General features: G+C 43.4%; 2 protein-coding genes across 4 annotated transcripts; one reads left to right on the top strand and one right to left on the bottom strand.

Annotated features, from left to right (window-relative positions):
- Window positions 1-60: 60 nt before the first annotated feature.
- Window positions 61-10,730, top strand: PHYHD1 (phytanoyl-CoA dioxygenase domain containing 1). Of its 2 annotated transcripts, XM_030506873.1 has the most exons (12): window positions 61-3,899; window positions 4,721-4,879; window positions 5,331-5,336; window positions 5,417-5,492; window positions 5,621-5,668; window positions 7,281-7,336; window positions 7,524-7,586; window positions 7,683-7,704; window positions 8,058-8,186; window positions 9,518-9,634; window positions 9,781-9,907; window positions 10,096-10,730. In XM_030506873.1, exons 1-12 carry the CDS (start codon window positions 3,768-3,770, stop codon window positions 10,139-10,141), a joined length of 981 nt encoding a protein of 326 aa, XP_030362733.1. In that variant the 5' UTR covers window positions 61-3,767; the 3' UTR covers window positions 10,142-10,730. The 2 variants fall into 2 exon arrangements, with proteins under 2 accessions (XP_030362733.1, XP_030362734.1); XM_030506874.1 differs by lacking the exon at window positions 5,331-5,336.
- Window positions 8,322-15,909, bottom strand: DOLK (dolichol kinase). Of its 2 annotated transcripts, XR_003994455.1 has the most exons (3): window positions 15,877-15,909; window positions 11,974-13,957; window positions 8,322-8,800 (listed from the first exon to the last, which is right to left on the bottom strand). XR_003994455.1 is itself a non-coding variant. In XM_030506872.1 (2 exons), the coding sequence occupies exon 2, from the start codon at window positions 13,860-13,862 to the stop codon at window positions 12,291-12,293; it is 1,572 nt and encodes a 523-aa protein (XP_030362732.1). In that variant the 5' UTR covers window positions 13,863-13,957; window positions 15,877-15,909; the 3' UTR covers window positions 11,785-12,290. The 2 variants fall into 2 exon arrangements, 1 of the variants encoding a protein (XP_030362732.1); XM_030506872.1 differs by lacking the exon at window positions 8,322-8,800 and having other exon boundaries at window positions 11,785-13,957.
- Between the last annotated feature and the right edge of the window lie 48 nt (window positions 15,910-15,957).

The raw sequence follows: 15,957 nt of genomic DNA, 5'->3' as shown, positions 1-15,957 counted from the left end.
TCTTTTTAAGTTTTCTATATGCAAAGGCATTTGGCCTTTCACGATCTTGCCTTTCAGAAGACATGTTAATAATTCCAGCTATTGTGTAGGATTGTTGGGTTTTTTTACTCATTGCGTGAGTCCTTGTGGATTATAATGTTCCTTTAAGATTAAGCAAAAAGTAGATGTATGGCAAGAGGTCCTGCTCAGTGACAAACCTGGACTGCCTTATGTAGTTCAGCATAACCTCAACAGATGGCTAAAACAGTTCATGTTACCTAATGTAAGACTGTTGGGAGCGTTGTCTGCACAGTCCTGTAGGTCAGTTGAGTTTTCAAAATGCATATTGTGCTCTCCTTCCCTGGGAAAGGGACAGGGACTGAAGTCAACGGAGAACACTGCTTGTTGCCATAGAAGTTGTCTTCAGCCAACTACTGGTAACAAATGATTTAAGTGTGTTTCCTAGCTGCCTGCCTACCCCCACGCACTACTTCAACTGAAAATGCTGGCAGAGAGTGTCTTTCCTGATTGAGCATGTCCACGATGTGGTACAGAGAATCAGCCTCTAACTTTCCAAAGCAGTTTTGAGTTTCTGTGCAGCTCGTTTATTGTATGGAAAGATATTTCTCTTGGGTTTTGCCTTCCCTTGCTTCCTTTGTCTGAGACTACTTGACCACAGGGACATTGGCCCCACTTGAGGGACAGAAAATGTGAGCAGGCTGTGAGATGGGTGGAAGGTGGTGGTTTGTGATGCTGCTTACTGGCATTGATGAGTTGTAATGAAATGTTTGTCAGAACCGAACCAAAGAAGGAAAGGACAGAACGCCCCTTGTCATCTAAGGCTCACTTGGACTGCAGCTCCTTTTAGCAAAGGATTTCCCACCTCTTTGAATAGCTGAGCAAAAGGAAAGAATGAAAGGTACCATCAAAGAAAACTGTTTTTTGCAGGACTTTGATACAGTGATAGGGAAGGAGCACAAGGGTGAGGAACTGATCTGTTGTTGTTGCAAAAAGACTTTTAACCCTGATAATTCCAAATTTTCTATGTAGCTTACTGAAAAGCATAGAGTAAAGATGCAATAGGGGCAGCTGGAACTATATTTGGGTATAGTCTGGTAAAGTCCTCTAGCCATATTCGCCACAAGCTTTTTACCTTGCTGACTTTTTTAAGTAACTGTCTTGATTTTACCTGTTGATGACAGTGAGAATTCTCTTGATGGAAAATTACTGCATTTCTGAGGCTTTTGATAACTTGAAGGGAAGGGCTGCCAGTTCAGGGAAAACAAAAGTATTCAAGTATCTATGCAATTTTAAATACTAATATATTGTTTAATACAATTTGAATACTCATTGTGGTTCCTGTGCTCCTTGTTTCTCATTTAGTGTTCTGTCCCTTGTTGCCAATCGTATCAAAGATTTCAGGAGAGGTGACAAGAGGCTTAGCTGAAACTTTTCCTCACCTAATAACCCTGGCAGCTCCAAGAGCAGCAGTTTCAGTGAGAGTGCTGAGCTGCCTGAACTGGCAAGCTGGCTTGGCTCCAAGTGGTGTCAATAGGAACTCTTATTGAGGAGGGAATTAAGATAAGTGTGCCAGTCAAAAGGGCGTTTGAAACACTTGTGCTTTGTCTGCTGCGGGGTTGTCCATGTTCCACAGGTCACTGGCTCTTGTACCTTTCATACAGACATGGGATGGGCTTTGGCAGCCTCAAATGGAGTTTGCTAGAAGTGCAGTTTTCTTGTGGAGCTGGCAGGACAAAATGTTGTTTAAATAGTCTGCAAAAGAGTTCTCAGAGGGGAAGGAAAAGGGGGCTATTTCCTAGTTTTGTCTGAGTCTTTTCTACCTTCCTTATTTAAACTTACTGGAAGAGAAGGTATTTACAAAGGTGACATCCTTCTCTTTGACTTTTTTTGGGCATTATGTGGCAGGAGTGGTTTTCCTTTTGCTGAAAATGTAATTCTAAGCCTCAAAATAGGAACATGTCTGGAGTGCTGTGAAGATCTGGAGGACTCCTAAGGACAAACACTGATGAATGCTCCTGTAACTGAAATGGGTTGCGTCTCCTGGCGTATGCAGTCACTTAGCTTCTGGTACTTGCTGCATTGTGATCTGCTGTTTGTATTGCTCAAAACAACCCATAGAACAGGAAAGCTGTGGTTTATTGTCACGCATGTGATGAGCTAAATCAGCTTCTGAAGTCATCGTGTGTATGTAAGGTGGGGAGTGGAGAAGATGATGTGCTAAATTGCTGGAAAAAAGATGCCTGGGCATGAGGAGTACATGACATTATGAATGACAAAGGTAACACAGAGGGACTGAGTGGCATGGGAGCGTGTGTAGAAGGCACGTGTCTCCAGGGTTGCTGTGTCCCAGTGAGGGGTGAGGTTAGGCCTCACAAGACTGACTTACAAGCAATAGCTACAGCAAAGTTCTTTTCCAGTGGTTACATGTCTTCCTTAAAAACCATTTTGGCTCCATCAGTTGCTGGGAGTCTGTTAACAGGAAGGAGGAACCATTTGATTATTTTTTTGAGTGTTGCTGCGTTGGAGGCTGTTTGTTTCCTTTCCATGTTTGTAGCCTGGTGATTAAAGTCTCTGGCAAAATGTAGCTTTTTCGACTACCCAATTCATATCGTCTTGTGTGCAGAGAAAAGCTTGGAAACGAGCTGTACATATTCCAAACAAGAGATTTTCCAGTGAAAACACTGAATTCCCCTTTTATGGAGTTGGGAGTGAAGGAAAAATACTTGAACAGGATAGGGAGGGATTTTTGTCTGGAGTTGATACCCTCACAGAATAGAGGACTTTATTTTTTCAAGCAGCATCTCTAAGATGGATTTTCAGTTGCTAGCAAATACATTTGGAAGTAAACACCTTCCCATGTGCATTTTGCACTCCATTTTGCTGGGTTTTCTTTTGGCTAGGCAAGTGATGCCTAAATCTGCCCCCATGATGTTATTTCGTTGTGGAGTGTTGCTGAGTTTCCTGTAAAAGCCAAAGATAGTTTTCTCTGGAGAGGAAAATCTTCCCCAGGGATTCCTGTGCCATGGGGAGGATGTCTTGGTGGGGAGCGCCACCGCTGGGCTGGCATCTGTTCTTCACTCTTCTGCTTTTTAAACCTAATTTCTGCATTTTCTGTATCTGTGAACTGTGTGTTCACACTCTGTGTGAACTGTGGCTTTGGGTTTACTGATTTACATGCGCATTTGGAGCTGCAGGAGAGTGAACTGAGCAAGTGAAGGTGTAAATTGCCAGAGTGGCTGTGAATGAAGATAGCAGAGAGATTCTCTGTGAGCTCTGCCAAACCCTCAGTTAGAGCTCTTTAGCTTTAATACCCTTTAGGCTGACGTTTGTCATCTCTTGGCTTGCTGGAATCCCTCTCAGTTGAGCGTGCTGAAGCGCAGGCAGGACTCGCTGACTGAGCAAAAAAGGACTCTATAAGAAGCCTGAAATGCCACTTTAAATTTGTTTAAAACCTTTTAACTCTTTTCATCCCACTTGAATCTTAATTTACCTCCCTTATGTTATTTTACCACTGTGTTTACCATTGTAACTGCTCTAGTTTTTAAACAATGATCCCCCTTTGGAGCTAAGAAGTGAATCAAGTTTGTGATTGCGTCTGAGCAAACTATTTATGTGCACTTTATGTCAGCACCAAGAGCCAAAGCAAAACTCTGCAGCCCCAAACATCCCCATCAGGAACAAATGGCTGGAGATGGGGACAGAATTCCTCGAGAGGCAGCTCCACTGGCTGCGCAACAGCCCGGCTGCCCAGTGCTTGCTTTTATCACATGCTGGGACAAGGATCACGTGAAGAGGCGGGGAGTCAGCCCTGCGGAGCCTGGTGGTGGTGTGGTGTTGCTGGTGGGATCCTGGGAGCCTCTGCCCCAATGGCATTTGTAACCCAACATCAGATCCAGAAGGTAAGGAACTGCACCCTGGGGAAGGAGCATGTCTGTAGTGCAGGCAGGTGACAATACTTGTAAGATACAGTCACTACTAGTTAGCCTGTAATCAGGTCTAGCAAAGATCTGCTTTACAAACACTCTATAATTTCTTCCCAGCTTCTTGTGTTATGTTCATTTTAAGTGTGTGAAGACCCTGTCATGGATACAAACTCTTCCAGAGGGCAGGTTGTCCCATAGAGCTCTTGGAGGAATTTCTCTTGTGCCCTTCTGTCTCTGCGGCTCAGCTCTCGGCCGTGAACTTGAAATCTGCCTGTCAAAGGATAATCTCCAGGGTATTCTATATAAAGAAACAGTAGTGCCAAAAGAGCTCACTTCATTTTGTAAGGCACTGTGTAGTCAACCGTGAGAAATTACCCAGGGATTATTCCCTTAGAGAAAACAACTCTTTCCAGCTTGTAAAGGAATCTCTCTCTTATTTGGCAAACAGGTGTGAGTGCTCTGTTCGTGTTAGCAGGCGTTGTAATTTAATAGTTGCTGGCTGCACATCTTATCTTAAACCACAAAGGCTCTAGTGATGATACCTTCTCTGCTTTGTGGACTGAGGGGCTGAGATAACTTGTTCTTAACTGTATAGAATCTGAGCCTTGTGATGAACTATCTTTTTTACAATAGAAACCCCTCCTGAAATTAAAAGCATGTTGTGTAGCTGCAGAGCTGAAGTTGGGATGCTTTTCACACTGAGCTGAGGCACAGCAAAGGGCCAGAACTGTTTTCTCTTGCTCTGTGCTGCTTCTCCAGAGTTCTTTGGAGGAGAGCAGTCACCCCATCTTTTCCAGTTCCACGAGGATGGCTTCCTTGTCCTAGAGCATTTTTTCACCACAGAGGAGTGTGACAGCATGAGGAACCAGATTCAGAGAATCATAGCGGAGATGGAAGTGCCACTGCACTGCCGCACCGAGTTCTCCACCAAGGAAAAGGAGCAGCTCCAGGCACAGGTACAGGGCAGTCCCCATTGGAGCACAGGAAAAACAGAAGGGAAAAGGCAAAGAGCACCTCAGGATTCACTCTGGGGGAACAGGACTCTTTCTTCTAACTGAATGTAACACTGTGAGAGGCATTTGCTCTCCAGAATTCTATCTATTTGGTGGTGATCTTACGGGTGGCAAAGGAGGAGACGATGTGTGTAGCTCTGCTGTGCTTCCAGCCCCCACAATAACTGCCCCTGGTAGCCAGATGCAGCTCTCACAGATCACTTTGTACTTGTTCTGCAGGCAGAAAATAGGTTCTTTTCCAGGCAGCCAGTAAAAGAAAAACAAGGGTAGCCTCAATGTGAGAGGTTCTTGTAAAGTCCTAATCAATGCCAAGACATTTAGCATTATGGTAAGCCTTTTTATGAGTGATTCTATTGACTGTGCTTTGTTTATGCTGCATCTTGATTGGATAAAGATGCAGGTGAGTATAAATGCTTTGATTGAAGGCTTTTTGATGTTTTTACAAGACTACTATCTTTACTGGGCTCTTATCGCTGGCAGGGTAGCTCGGATTATTTCCTAACCAGCGGAGACAAGATTAGATTCTTCTTTGAAAAAGGTGTTTTGGATGAGAGAGGTAAGCCCTGGCCTGTTAGCCACAGGGAGGGGAAAGGAGAAGGTGGAATGAGGGGTTGGGGCCAGTTTCCAGTTCTAGGGATGATTCCTGCTTTGCAAACAATGTTAAATTCTCATTTTGTTTCATAGGTAACTTTCTAATTCCAAAGGAGAAATCTGTCAGCAAGATTGGCCACGGTATGTTTAAAGGATGGGGTTTTGAGAGGGACAGGCAAGAGGGATGTGGTTTTCAGACATAAGGCTCTCTCCAGACCTTACTATAAATAACCTTGGCCCTCCAAGTTAAAACCTTTCCGAGCAGGGAAGCGACTTCTTCCCTCTTCTGTTGCTTCTTTGTGCCTCCTGGGAATGACTGCATCAAGCATCACAAACCTCACCCCCTCTTGCCATTGTGGCCATGCAGATCCTGTCTTTCCAACTCTAGGTTTCTGCATTAAATTCTCCAATGTGATTTCTACACATCAGTCTGCTTTTCCCCACATCACTCTGTCACCGTGTCTGTAATTCTCTGTGTTGCCCCTCGCTCTCTGCTGTCAGAAGACTTAAAAATATCCTGGTGTGATCCTTTTCAGGAAAACCCTTTTAGGAGGTTTTTCAGCTGTGCATAGCTCAGGGTCACTGACACATGAAAGTTTGGACTTCAGCCCTTGTCTCTTTTATGTAAGAAAGACATTGCTCTAAAAGATTTACTATCTAAGACTGTCACATTCAGTACAGATCAAACTGTCTTCTGTGTCCTGTGCAGCGGTGGATTGTCAATGCTGAAGCTGTCCTCCCTCCTTTGGTGTGACCAGAACGTTTTCTTCACCCTTACTGATTTCACTTTAACATATTTCCTCTCTCTCTACTAGTCGACTTGCATTCTGATCCCTTTTTGTTTTCAAACAACACATGGAAAATGAGAGCAGAATTCACTGCATCTCCAAATGCATGAACTTTGTTCAGATTAAACGTGACTAAACTTGGAAACTCAGTACTGAGAGTTCTTGGTTCTTTGGTTTTCTCAGAAAAACACTGTCTCCCTCCCAGCCCCCTGCCATTCACTTAGACTTCAGCTTTTCCCCAGGGGAAGTGAGAACAACTGTCGATGCTTGCTGACTCAGCAACTTAAGCATTCAAAAGGCTTCTCTAGACTTATTTTCTGTAATGACTGCATTTGGTCGAGTCTGGCCTCATCCCTTGCTCAGGAGCAGCCCCTGCTGGACCCTGTCGTGTGTCCTTGTGGTAAATATAATCAGGATGAGATGGAGGCACGATCTCAAGTCTTTGCTTTATGGTTTTGTCAGAGCTGGGCTGTAGCAAGCATCTGTATGCAAACAGCTCTGACCTGCAGGCTGCAAGGGCTAAAGGGCACCAAAGCTAAGCCTTAGCTCTTTTTTATAGTAATTACTTTCTTTGGTAGGGTTGAAGAACTGTGTTTTTTAAAGGGTGAATTCACCTGTGTGCCTCAGGGTCATGTATAGTAGTTGTTGTGTTAGAATTTGCCATAATACAATGCTTAATCATGTAACATCCAGGTTTTATTCACTGTTATATACTATTTTTACATGGCTGCTGTTTGTGGCCAGTGAGTGATTATATTTTTGGTCTTTAAAGAAGATTGTAGACATCTACAAGTGTCATATCACCTTAGGTGTGATAAGCCGTGTATAACAACTCTTGGGAGGGATGAAAGTTGCTGGCTGCACTTTATCTCGCTTGGCTGTCAGCCCTGCAGCTCATCAACTGTGAGCTGCCAAGTCCCTTCAGTTAATGAAATCTTCAGTCTGAGCCTTTTCTTTCCCTTTAGCTTTACATGCTTATGATCCTGTCTTCAAGCAAGTCACCCACTCCTGCAAGGTGCAGGTGAGCTGTTACTGTTTCCTAGAATGGTCTGGGGGGGGAAAAAAATTATGGAGCAATTAATCTTAATATTCTAGACTCCCAAGGATAGTCATTTTGTCTGTGAAAGGAAATGTAAATATCTTCAAAGAAGAATGCTTTCTAGTGTGCAGGAAACAGCAATCTTAAATCTTGGAAAGTTTTCTTGCAGGAATTGGGAAGAAAACTAGGCCTTGAGAGACCAGTAGTTGTGCAAAGCATGTATATCTTCAAGGTACAGTAATTCAAGTTGTCTTGTCACTCCAGAAATAAGACCCTGTTAGGTGGGAAGCTGTGAAACTCCTCACACATCACCTTTCTTTCCTTGCAGCAACCTGGCATTGGTGGTGAAGGTAAGATTCGTATTGTCTCTGTATCACACTGCAGATAATGCTCCTTTAGGAAAGGAATATTACCAGGAAAAATGCTCAGAATCAGGCTTAAGCCTGTGAGTTTTGTGCTCCAAATATTCTTACAATGATTAAAAAGCATCCATGTTTTCCAAAAGTGTTTCGACATCATATGCAACTTGAACAAAGAGCTACTCTTACATTTGCAGCAGGCTGAAAGGTGGTATTTTTGTGTCAGATTTAATGTGTATGTTGGGTGGGTGGGCAGGGTAGGTCAAGAAGTCAAGGAGATGCAAGCCTGCCGGTACTGAAATCCTTAGGCATTAAAGCACTCTAATGCCTGTCTCTTGTTGCAGTGACACCACACCAGGATGCCACCTTCCTGCACACGGAGCCCCTGGGCAGAATCCTGGGGTTCTGGATCGCCCTGGAGGATGCCACGCAGGAGAACGGCTGCTTGTGGTTCATCCCTGGCTCTCACACCAGTAAGAGTTGTGGTGTTTGGTGGGTGCTGTGAAACACATGCCATCTTCTTGCTAAAGGGTGGAGGGTGACACAGACTGTGTTATGTTCTCTGCATTGCACAGTGCCTCAGAAGCACATTACATCCTTGTTTGTTGAAAGAACAACTTTATTTACTACAAAGATCTCTTCCTATGCTGTTGCCAAATCTACAGCCACATTTTTCAGCAGGTTATTAACTGCTTCACTTTGCTCTTGGCCACTAGTCCATCAGATGAGTCTAATATAAGTGTTTTTAATTAAATAAAAGGTGGCATACGACTGACACTATGTTTAGTTTTAAATCGATATCTGACCTAGAAACAAAGAATCCAGGGCACTGGGAAAGGAAGGACAGTCATCCCGATCATTTATTTAATCCAGAATCTACTAAGGTGAGGCTGATTAAAACTGCTCCTGTATCTTTTCTTTGCACTTCAGTATTATTTCAGAAGCTTCTCCTGCAAGACTCAGTCTTCCTTGCCAGGCCACTGAGATTTAAGACTTTAATGTAAAGAAGGTCTTAAACCACTGGGTCCTTTCTTGTAGTGAAACAGGCCCACAGTTTTGACTGTAGCCTTGATTCATCAAGTCTGATCTGGGAAAAAAGGAATAAAAATCGTCTTACACAGAGAACTGTCAAATATTGGTCTGAATTTCAGTGAACAAGGAAAGCCTTCAAGTCTACGCAAGGATCATTGGACACCATCCAAGCCATTGGAGAACAGTCAGTGCCCTAGCAGAACACAACACAAAACCAGACAGCACAGACTCATGCACTGGTGGTTGTGACTGATGATTGTTGCTGTGTGTGTGTAACCACTACTGGATTATGAGCAGAGTTTTCTGTTTTTCACCGCCTCTAGGGCACACTAATGAGCTTTAAACTGTTCCTCACCTAAGCATCTACTCAGTGAGTGTAGTCATAGTGCTCTTAATCTTAAGGTACTCATCCCTCATAAATTTTGGAGTCAGATGTGCTCTGATTGCAATTTATGCTCTTACAGAAAGGAGAAATGGACCAAAGGTTGGCTTTGCTTAAGTGTATAACTATTTATGTTCTTACAGAGCTGTGTTGCAATGCACAGAAAGAGCCAGAAAGGCAAAAAGGCAGTTGTTTTATCAGTTTCTGCCACAGCCGGAAAATCCTAAATCTTTGCTTAATGAAAACCCCACCCAAATTACTAAGATTGAATATACTATAATAATGTTCCTATCATTATCAAGAGAAATCACAGCTATTGTTCCTTGCTGTGCAGAATATAGCTAGCTGTTTAATTTTCATGTGTGTTTGCTTTATTGTGTGGATTTGCAGGAGGAATTACCCGGAGAATGGTCCGTGCAGCTTCAGGTAGCTCAACATGTGTAGAGTTTGTAGGGTCAGATCCAGTCTACGATGACAATCAGTTCATACCTCTGCCTATAAGTAAAGGTACAAACAACCTCCAAACCTGTCTGCTTTACAGCTCAAGAAATAAGGGAGCTAAAAATGTATTTTAACACTAGCAACTTCCCTTATATTTTAAAGTTCGCACTCACAATGTGAAAACGAGCAGTACAGATGTTTCTTTCAAACAGGAGGACTCGTTCTCATCCACGGTGAAGTTGTCCATAAGAGTGAACTGAACAGCTCAGAGTCTTCTCGCCATGCATTCACCTTCCACGTGATGGAAGCCAAAGACACCAGCTGGAGCAGAGAGAACTGGTAAGGTCATCATCTGAACAAGCAGCTGAGGAAACTAGAGGTTTTTCAGTGCAATGGCCAGGATAAACTTTCGTTGGTGGTCTTGCAAGTCCCACAGTTTCTGTTGGCAGTATCTCAGCATTGATTGCACACCCGTAGAATTGGAACAGCCTCTGAAGTTTTGTTTTTACCTCTTCCTTACTTCCTAGGCTCCAGCCGACTCCTGAACTGCCTTTTCCATCGCTCTACACTTGAAGTTAGTGATTGGCTTCTGGAGACAATAGCTGATCAATGTTCCCTTCTGATCATTCGTTCCCTTTAAATACATCTTTCACTAGGTCAGCTCTTAAGATTAATTTATCCTCTAATCAGCACGAGGACCCATGACATAGCCAAATACACCTGCACTAAACAGAAGTTTCTACTGCAGCATGAGCCCTAGTAGTACGAGAATAGTCACCCAGTCCTTCTGGTAAGGAAACCTCTTCAGTGCTGAGAACAGACCACTAAAGACCACTGCACCTTGACTGGGACCAGTTAAGAAGTATTTCTTCTTACAGATACTCAGTATTCCCTTCTGTTTAGGTCAAGGATTTGTCTAGTGCAATTCTTGGCTGTGTCAATCCCAGCAATGCAGGTGAATGTGTCATGTGAAGATGGCTGATTTTTACACTTAGGTCTCTGTCCTATTGTTTGAATAACAGTGATTAAAAATAATCCTATTGTGGGCAAAATGAAACAGGAAGTCTACTTTTATAATCAATCATCTTCTAAGGATTTCTAGTAAACTGTAGCTGTTTGATCGCTGGGTGCGTTGATTAAAAATATTACAATTCTTAAAGAATCATGTTGAAATTATGTTATTAACCAAAACCAACTCTGGAGAATCTTTTGACGTCCTCAGGAAAAGCATTATGGAATCTCGAGAGCCCAGGGAGGGGTTAAATTGGGCAATGCTGCCTCTCAGCTCTTTGAGTCCTGGCTTGTTGCAGGGACAAACACAATATCAGATTCTGGGGCGCATTTTGCTGGTCCAGAGAACTAGTTTCACTCCACCCCAGTCTTATTCTCACTCCTAAGACACAGTCTCAGGGCTAGGACTGTAGGAAAGTATTATGTAAGGTATCTTGGAACCCCACAGAATTGTTCCCAAAAGTGAATAAAAGAAGTGTCAGAAGTTAACTTCATCCTACAAACAAGAATCCTGGATACAAACAAGAGTCCTGGAGTGCATATCTTCTGCTTGGACAATTCTCAGGGGAAGGAAAAAGGCAGGGAGGGCATGTGTTCATGTGTTCTGTTCTAATGGATGCTTGGTGAATTGGTGAGAAGATTGTCAATACAGAAGTGTTTAACATATAAAAATGAGGTGGGTTTTTTTGGCCAGTTACATGTAGTTACATGGTAGTAACTACCATGTAACTACTAGATGGTAGTTACAGTTTTAATTAAATGGCTTTACTCAATTTATTGATAGAATCATTTTTATAGATGATTTGATGAAACATCTAGCTGAAAAAATGTGAAAAGTAGAAAATTTCAATAGCATTAGAAAAGTTTATTGACTTTAACAGATTTTCTGCTTTTGTGAGTAATGTGTGCTTAGTTTTATCTGTGACTGTGCTTAGTTGTCCTCCCCTTATTGAATATTATTCCAAATTAATTGAGAGATTAAAATCTTGATAAAGCATTCTTCTTGATGTATAAACCTTCAGGGCTAAAACTGCAACCCTCTTGTTAGTAGTTCTTGGAATAAATTCTCAAGCCTCCCATCCGCCCTGGATAAACTTAGCTATTACAGCTACTGAGTTTCAAGTTGTGTTTGTGCATCACAGTGCATTAGTATGGTTCTTGTTGATGGTGACTGGATGCATTTGGACAGTTGTACTCACTCTGTGTGGCCACCATCATTATAACACATGCTTTAGATCATGCTTAGACAGAAACAAGGAGTTCACATATTCAGTAACACAAGACAGCAGGACTCAGTACAGCAAAACAAGTTTTGATTCTGATACAGCACAGAGGTGGCAGCACCTGAGAGGTTTGCTTATTTCTTATATGTTTTGTTTCTCTAATTGACTTACCTCTTCTTCCTCTACTTCCTTTGCCTCTGGGCATCCAGAAGAAACCTAAATTGGATTATTAAACACAGATGCTATTTTTGTCAGTCATATTTGAGTTCCAGTGAGAACTTCAAGCAGCTCGTGCTGTTTTAAAGGCAAAAACCCAAGATCAAACCAAAGCCTTTATTTAAAATAGGTCCTTTTTCATGTCCGTTTTTAACAATTTTATCTGCTGTACCAAAAGCAGTGCTCAGATCAGCTTTGAGCTCTCATTACAGTGCATATTCTATTACCACTTTTCTTTAGAAAGGGAGAAACCTCTGTTCCTGGAAGCGCTTCTATGCCATAAACATTATCTGGAGGTAGAGAGGCAACAGCAGATTATCGATTTGGGTAGTGTAAGCTTCCAAAAGAGAAACTAAGCTCACAGATGCCAAAATCCAGGCATAGCTGGAGTTCAGATTCACGTTACTGTCAAAGATCAGAATAAGAGCCACAGCAATGATCTGAGCAAAAATAGCTGTCATTGTCCCTTCAAAGGTCTTCTTTGTTCCTGGCCATTTGATTTCCCCCATTGTACTGCCAAAAACAGAGGCAATAGTGTCTCCTACCCCTACTGCCAGCACCCCAGAGTAGGGGACCAGTGCTCCTGCCCCAGACAAGGTACCTTTAGGAGCACAAGCTCTGGGAAACAACCATACTGGGAGGGACATGCCAAGGAGGAGATAAATATGAGTCAAGATTAGAGGTCCACTATCTCTTTCATCCAAGAAGAGAGACAGCAGATGCCTAAGGGTTTGGCCAAATGGTTTGATCCTGAAGTACCGAATATACTCTAAGAAGATAAACACTGCCAGACACAGTACTGCAGCAACGTAGAGAAGCTGGTGGTCATAAATTAGTCCAGGAACATAAGTAGCTACAACAATGAAATGGAAATATTTCCTGGTTATAGTCGAGGCCTGGTGTTTTTTAGATTCAGATGATCTCTTAGCATTCTGGTAGAAAACTATGCCACATGCTGAAGCAGCCAAAAAGGTCCAGTATACAAGAAGGTAAACTCTTGTCTGTGTCTGAAACAGAAACTGGAGTAGCCAAAACAAAGGGTTCCTCTGGATCAGTCGGTACAGCCAAGGCATGATGACCCCTAAGCCTAGCACTGCTGTCATCATGTGGAAAAACATGGAGGAGATCCATGTACCTGAATCCATGAAAATGAAGAGCACACTGAAAAAAAGCCCAAGAAGAACAATTCCAACAACTGCTACCAGAAGGAAAAAGTCTATGGGATCACCTCTGCCCTCGACTACATTCAGTGAGCGTTTAATGAGCTGATTGAGAACAAAACTTATACCTCCAAGAACTAGCAATGCTTCTCCAGGAGTAAAACATCGAGGCAACAAGTACAGCAAGATCATACTGAGGTAGACAAAAATTAGCAGCACTTCTAGGACCTCTATCACTTCTGAAACAGTCAAAGAGTGCTTCATGGTATAGATAATTATACTGCCAGCAATACCAGTAAGTATGCAAGTGTTGGTTGGCACAGGTTTTGTGATGCCAACCGCTATTACGGACAGAAAGAGAGCAACCAGCATGCCAGTGGAAGCCACGACTATGCCAAAGCGTTCGAAGTACACAATGCCAGCAGCCTTGCACCTCTCCTTCATCACTATCCCCAGCAAGGGGATGACCATGCTAGCTGGCAGGAGGCCACTGTTTGCTGCTGTACGGAACTGGAACACAGCCCCACCCAGCTGGAGCAGACGGTCCCATTTGAATTGGGCATAAAAAGCCTGGATGGCAAGAGCGACGGCGCACCAGGAATACCGGTCCCACACCACTGTGTGCACAAAGAGAACGATGACGAACACGATCAGGGATTCCACCAGCACTGGCTTCTTTAACATGATTCCAGACCAACGTGGCTCAATCTTTCTCAGGAATCCCAATCTGTTCAGTAGTTGTCCATTAGGAAGAATTCCTTTTCATGTTACTGCAATTCCTATCAACAACAAAAAAGCAAACAATTAAAGCAACTACTAGAAAATTTAAAGCTTTTGCACAGCTGTCTTGTTCTTAATTATTTAAATTGAGCTGCTGTGTCAATTGTTAATGTCAACACACATGTGAATAAAATAAAACCAGTAAGGTAATGGCTTAGCCAAAACTGGTATCTGCTCCTGAAAACCAGAGAAGTCAGCCTGCAGTGACAGAAATGAACCACTGAATGCTGGCGTATTCAGATGGTTTTCAATATTTCTGTTGCAGTGTCTTTGAATTGAACTGTGAAGCCATAAGCATTCCCAGAAGGCTTGCTGGTGGGTGTGAATTTGAAATACAGCTAATTTAAAAGTCTAAAGCTATTTTAGAACCTAATTTTATATGCACTTTTCATGGTATTTTTACAGAATGTTCCTCCTTTTATGAACTATTTCTCCTCCCACTGCTGTGCAAAAGCCCTACATACCTCTCCTTCTGTTACTGGTGTTACGATTGAATGATTCCAATGCTGCAGCAGGTGTTTTATAACACTGCATAGTATTTATAACGAAGTAGGAAAGAAAACATCACAGTCACTAAAAGAAAGATCATTGTCAAAAGACATACTTTATCTAACTTTGATCTATTACCAGAACTGTCAGATAAGCTAAGTCAGAGATTAGCTCCTTCATGGAAGGCTAGAAGTTTATTTAAAGTTCTGGTGTGGGTTTGAATGGTGTCACCAGATTATAAAGCCAATCTGAGAGATTTTAGAAGTAGTATTACTGGGTAACTATTCAAGTTTGTACTGTCAAACTCCCCCATGCTGTGGGTCTGGAGTGTTTAGTTATTTATGACTTTGTACTGAAAACTCTTAATTAGTAATAGATTGCTTTTTGGCATCCTCATGTGTATAGCCTGAAATACTTGCTTGCCAAATGACTTCACTAGGTTTACTGTTGCTATACAGCTAAATCAGGCAAGTGTAATCTTTTTGTCATCACAATTCATTTTTAAACAGAATGAGAGGAGAATTAATCATATAGTCAATAAAACAGAACTGGCACGGTCAATATCTACTGACAACTAATAATGGGTTTTGGGTCCCACTTGTCATTTCTGAGCCCAGTGGAGGGAGAAGCTCAAGGGTTATTTGAGAAGAAGCAGGGTAAATGCCAGCCAGACTGAAAAAGATCCCCCACTCAGTCTGGCAACTTTAAGGTTGCAACCCAGCTCTTGCATCAATAATGACACATGACAGCTTCCCCCAGCAGGCAGCCTGCCAGCTCGGCTATAAGACAAGGATGAATTTCACCATACAAAACGCAGGTCTCCTACTCTAATGCAGCAGGTTTGAAAGCTGCTGACCTGCGAGTTTGCAGCACGATGTATTTCACTGTTGAATTATTTTATTGACCTGTTGCATTTCCCTCCTCCACACCTTCCTTCAGGTAACGTGAAGCTCCTCAGCACTTCCACACTCACTCTCACACATCGAACGGGAGCTACTGCCCTCAGTTTTAAGGCAGACTAAACGTTTTCTGTCATTTTCGTTATTCGCATCCCGGCCGCAGTGAGCACTGACGTGCTCCCAAACGCCCGTTAACCCTCACCTCGCTGCAGCACCTGCCTCCTCCCTCTCTTCCTTGTGTCCTCCCTCTCCTCCCCGTGTCCTTCCTCTCCTCTCTATGTCCTCCGCAGCGCCGCGGGCTCCCTTTGTCCCGTCCTTCCGCGCCGCCCTCCTCCTCCTCCTCCTCCTCCTCTCCCTCTCCCCCTCAGCCGCAGCATCCCGCAACCCAGCCTTCGCCCCTGGGAAGCCGCGGCGGGACACCCCTCGGAAGGTATCGGAGCCGCTGCCCGGGTGAGCCCCGGGCCCCTCCGAGGAGCCGCGGTCTCCCCCAACCACCGCCCCGCAACCCGGGGAGCCGAGAGCGCGCCCACCTCTTTGGACGCCGCCATCTTGGCTCCGCCGCGTGTCACATGACCCAAGGGGGCGGGAGGCAGAGCAGCGGCGCCGCGGAG

Source organism: Strigops habroptila, chromosome 15 (assembly GCF_004027225.2).
Source record: "Strigops habroptila isolate Jane chromosome 15, bStrHab1.2.pri, whole genome shotgun sequence".
In the NCBI taxonomy this organism is placed as follows: Eukaryota; Metazoa; Chordata; class Aves; order Psittaciformes; family Psittacidae; genus Strigops; species Strigops habroptila.
The sequence above is the reverse complement of the archived record's forward strand: the minus strand, read 5'-3'. Positions and strand labels throughout refer to the sequence as shown.

Bases quoted from the DNA above. Each gene is read 5' to 3' on its own strand.
- PHYHD1 (XM_030506873.1), top strand. From the start codon at position 3,768: ATGCTGGGACAAGGATCACGTGAAGAGGCGGGGAGTCAGCCCTGCGGA. The intron at 7,587-7,682 runs GTACAGTAATTC...CTTTCCTTGCAG, and splicing joins AAAGCATGTATATCTTCAAG to CAACCTGGCATTGGTGGTGA. The intron at 9,908-10,095 runs GTAAGGTCATCA...CTTACTTCCTAG, and splicing joins AGCTGGAGCAGAGAGAACTG to GCTCCAGCCGACTCCTGAAC.
- DOLK (XM_030506872.1), bottom strand. From the start codon at position 13,862: ATGTTAAAGAAGCCAGTGCTGGTGGAATCCCTGATCGTGTTCGTCATC.